Raw genomic sequence first — 4,795 nt, 5'->3', positions numbered from 1 at the left:
TGTGTGTGTGTGTGTGTGTGTGTGTGTGTGTGTGTGTGTGTGTGTGTGTGTGTGTGTGTGTGTACGTACACTTAAAATATCTTACTAGTAGGATGAATATTTGTAGAAGAGAACCTTTTCATTTTGGTAAGGCTTGTAATCTCTCTTTCTATCAAGGTTGAAGAATAAAGAGTGAATGCCAACTGTAACTGAGTGCAGTAATTCATATGTAAACTTGTTTGTATGTTCACTAACTTGAATTGCCCTGCAGAATGCTTTGGCCTTCTGTCAGAAAGGAAGCCTTCTGTGAATTTTTCTGCATGAATGAAATATCTCTTCTCTTGGTTTCAGGTTCTGAATCTAGATTTAAAGAAGCTTAATAAAATGGGCAGAATCTTCCTGGATCACATTGGTGGCACTCGCCTGTTCTCCTGTGCAAATTGTGACACAATCTTGACCAATCGCTCAGAGCTCATATCCACACGCTTTACAGGGGCCACAGGAAGAGCCTTCCTGTTCAACAAGGTCGGTAAGAAGTCAGATGCCTAGAAAACCCAATCTGTCAGCTATTAAAGCTCACTGTGATTTAAGGATTCCTATTTCTTAGTTAAAATTGAACACCAGGAGATAAGTTTTATTTTTTTTGGGCTGTCTTCAGATTCCCATTGGAAAGTTGCTGTAAACTGTTGAAGTGTTTTTGTTACCTGCAGTACTGAAATGCTGGGGGAAGGGTGGGGTTTGTAAAGCTAGTCATCTTGCCAGAGTGCATGCAATTAAACTTTATTCGGAGTTTTCTAATGTATGGGTATGTTAATACACCTGAACTTCACTTATCTTTATGTAAGGGACTGCACTCAATCTGACTTCCTACTAGCTCAGTACATTTTGGCACTTTTATCCAAATTCCCTGTGGAAGAAACCAGTTATGGCTTTGCTCTGCAATGCAACCCCAATTTGAATTGTGTAATGTATCAAGCTCTTTTAAATTTAAGAATCTCTAATCAAATTGTTGTAAGTATTATTCCTCTTCAGCAAATTATGTACACTGATTTCACCTGCCTGGTTGTCATAGAAAGTTGAGACAGAGGTACCTCTTGGTTCTTGCTCAGATAATACATGACAGATGTGTAATAATCCTAATAGGTATGCTATCAAGTTTGGCTTTTTCAAGATGTTATTAATCACTAATCTCTTTCAAAGGTGAGATTTTTTTCAAAAGCACTTAAATGATTAATTTGTCCCCCTAAATTTCCTAGATGGTTTTGCAAGAGGCAAGGGTTTTTGTGGGTGATGTTTTTTATTGGACCAATTGCATAGCTGAGATACAGTTAGACAAGCATTTTAATACAAGGCATTCTTTATCAGATCTTCATTAGGTGCTTTTGGAAATCCCATTTTGAATATTTTTGTGTACATTTTGTAATTCATAATCCAGTGACTAGAAGTCTGCCCGATTCAAGGAGGTAGCCATCCAATTTTACATGCAAAGTATGGGGGGCCAGCTGCTATTCTCAAGGGATTAGTGTGGTGGGGGGCCCCCCATATCTCTGGCTGAGGGGCCCTAGAGGCCCTGCCCCTTGCTGCTGATTTGAGTCTTCATCCCTCCCCGCTGATTTGTAGAGTGGGTGGGACTGCATGACTGGCAGCACTCAGCCAATCATCAGCAAGGGTGCAGGGGCAATGGCCATCTTGCCTGCTTGCTTTTGTGCTGACGGCCTTGTTCATGCTGGGCTGCATGGCCAAGAAGACTGCTGGCTCCCAGTGGAGAGCTAGCAGTTTATTTTTAGTAAGGCACATGTCTTCCCCTCCCCCCATGGATTTTGCAGCGATCGCCCAATTTCGTGACTTCCACACAATCATTTGGGTAGGTCCCTACCAATGAGTGAAGTCATCCATTTGCTGTGATCACCTCTATTATGAAAAATGGGTTTGGTAACTTAAAAGGCGACTGGACATCAAGGATGGTTCCATTAATTAGCTGTCACATTGTGTATAGTTGTGATTTAACTGGTAAGCCTTAGCTGAGCTAACCATGCAGCACTCCTGGTGCCTCTTGTGTAAGTATCATATTTGTGTTTGACAAACATTAAGCCTTAAAACATCTGTCCAAGATAAGTCCTAAACAGCTCTCCATTCAGGCAGCAGAATCGTAGCCTGTTGTTATTATTACAGCCTGCTGCGTTTTGGCTGTTAGTGTATATAGTGCTATAGGATTTTTGCTTAAACTGATTTTATTTTTGATGGGTACCTATAATGTTCCTAGCAACTGCAAAACAGTTTTAAGGTTCTTGCCTTGGTTAGGCTAAACCTTTTTATTCTTCATGCCCTCAATTTTTCCTTAGGTAGTGAATCTGCAGTACAGTGAAGTTCAAGACCGCGTCATGCTTACTGGCCGCCACATGGTTCGGGATGTGAGCTGCAAGAACTGCAACAGTAAACTGGGCTGGATCTATGAATTTGCCACTGAAGACAGCCAGCGCTATAAGGAAGGTCGTGTTATCCTGGAAAGGGCTTTGGTCCGAGAGAGCGAGGGATTTGAGGAGCATGTTCCGTCTGATAATTCCTGAAGAGATTTCTGTCTTTCTGGGTTTTCTTCACTGAAACTTAAAAAAACAAAAAAAAAACAAAAACAAAAAAAACACAAAAAAATCAAACAAAAAAAAATCTACTTGCATACACTGTCACCTTAGCATCAGAATTGGATTCATGAACTGCGGAGTGGGAAAGATGTGAGAATTTCAGATGGAACTTTCCTTTCTTTATTCCATTTACTTTGTTTTTTTACTTTCCCTCCAACAGCTGTTTGTAGAGGGAATGTTGTGCAGATGCTGCAACTTTTTTTTTTTCCTCTTTGCATTTACATCTCTTAGATCCAAAACCTGTCTACAGATATGAAAGGGCTGAAAGGAAAATAATTGGGGATATTTCTTTTGTTAGAGAAATTGGTGGGTTACTTCTTTAGTTTGCATAAACTCTCTGATATGTCACCAGAAAAATATGTTAAGCCTAGAGGTGACTTTTAATTTATTTTCTAGCATTTGGGTTATTTTTAAAACTTTTTTTTTACCCAGTCCTTTCATCTGACTTGCTAGTTTAAGATAAGATCCAAATTTAAGATAGAGTGCTAAAGGTTCAGTGTTGGTATGGCTTGTGCTGGCCATTGTGCCATATTCTTGTTGAAGTTGATTGGTAGCACAGAGCCCATTCTTTCTTGTCATTCTTGACCCAAAGATGTTACCATTCCTCATTTAATCGTAAGGTCCCTTTTACCACGTAACTGGTGTTGATTGGAAACTTTCTTTGAAATAGGGCAAAACTGCTTGGCTCTCTTTCTTTTAACTGATGTAACTTATAAGCATAGTAATAATTTAAAGTAATAGTTGTATGTTTTAGTCTTGTGTTGCTTTAACAATCAGAAGCTGTGTTTATAATTAGAGGGGTCCTCTGAGTAATTACTGTTGCAGCAGTAATTTTTTTTCCCCCTCTATCTCTTAACTAATTTTGTTCAAGTAGACAAAGCTGTAGCAAGCTCTTGGTCAGGTAGCCTTTGTTTTTAACCCAAGACTTTGTATTTAAAACACAGCTGCTGGGGTGAAGGAGGAGAATGCCAGCATGTGCATTCATGCATACGATCTGCATCTCTCTAAATGACTAAACTTGTTTTCAAATGCTGCTTCTGGTATCAAAACTCTTAACTCTCTGTGTCTCTACTTTTGCACCTTGCCATTGTCATGTTTAAACCTTTTTATCTTTTGGAGCAGCAGAACATGCTTGCCTGGTAGTAATCACTGACTCTGTTCTGGCTTTCTTATTGTAGGGGTCAGTGGTATCTAAACAGTGAGATTTTGCTTATGCAGTGGCAAAAATGTTGTCTATTTAACTTAACTCAAGGGTGGCCAAACATTGTGACTTAGGACTTCACTGACAACTTGCTAAGAGTCCAAGGACTGCACCTAAATTGAATGTTGCAATTATGTACAGTTCTTTATTGGATTTGGTGTCTGCCTGAATTTTGGCTTTTCTTTATAGACAAATCAGTTGCTAGTAGCTCCCCTAACAGACCACGCAAGTGAAATGTGGTATTTATTTCCTGGAGCTGCCACAGAGAAGTGAAGAGGGGAGGAATAGCAGATGTAGGCCGCAGCCTTTTGTAATCATCGTTTCCACTTGGCCATGCTTTCATATCAAATACAATAGAGCGGACATGGCCAATATCCTGCATGGATGTCCTGATATCCTTGTTTTGGCTGCTGGGCTGTATTTTGGACGCGCCTGTCTTAAACCTGTCATCTACTAACTGAAAAGTATCTTTATTTGAGAACCATGCCACTTTTGAAAGAGGACAGTGTCAACAGTGTACCAGAGCTATGTTTGAATCAAGTTGCATAAACAGTAATGTACTTGTGTCTCAAATGAGTCACCTCTTACGTGATTAAGGTAGAATCCTCCTATATTGTAACTTCAGTCCTTCACAAATCCAAATGCTGCCATTAGCATGGTCTTCTGCAGTACTCTTCATGTACTTCTAGTGTTATAGTACAATAAAGTATGTTTTGTCCTGAAATGTATCTTGCTGCTTTTTGTTCTTTAGATCTTTGTGTATTTGCAAAACTTAGTATTTTGGAGCGTTCAGTAGTTGTGCTCATGTCTGAGATTCCACAACCTGGGACAAAAAATAAATCCTAACTGCTCTTACCAGCTGCTCACAATACTAGCCCTACTCATGGTGTAGGAGATATAAAGCACAACTGCAGAAATAGCAGAAATTAAAATAAAAACAGAAATAGAACAAGCAGGATGTGATCTCTTTAATGAG

General features: G+C 39.5%; 1 protein-coding gene across 2 annotated transcripts in view; it reads left to right on the top strand.

Annotated features, from left to right (window-relative positions):
* The window catches only part of YPEL5 (yippee like 5), a 15,786-nt gene extending 11,243 nt beyond the window's left edge, over nucleotides 1-4,543 (top strand). The window contains exons 2-3 of one of the 2 annotated variants that reach the window (XM_019549586.1): nucleotides 323-504; nucleotides 2,322-4,543. In XM_019549586.1, the coding sequence (XP_019405131.1) occupies nucleotides 364-504; nucleotides 2,322-2,546 (366 nt within the window). In that variant the 5' untranslated portion in view covers nucleotides 323-363 and the 3' untranslated portion in view covers nucleotides 2,547-4,543. The remainder of the gene's footprint in view (nucleotides 1-322; nucleotides 505-2,321) is intronic. The other variant, XM_019549587.1, reaches the window with a different exon arrangement.
* The last annotated feature ends 252 nt before the right edge of the window (nucleotides 4,544-4,795 follow it).

Source organism: Crocodylus porosus, unplaced genomic scaffold (assembly GCF_001723895.1).
Source record: "Crocodylus porosus isolate Cpor-Errol unplaced genomic scaffold, CroPor_comp1, whole genome shotgun sequence".
NCBI lineage: Eukaryota > Metazoa > Chordata > Crocodylia > Crocodylidae > Crocodylus > Crocodylus porosus.
This window is presented reverse-complemented; position numbering and strand designations above follow the sequence as displayed.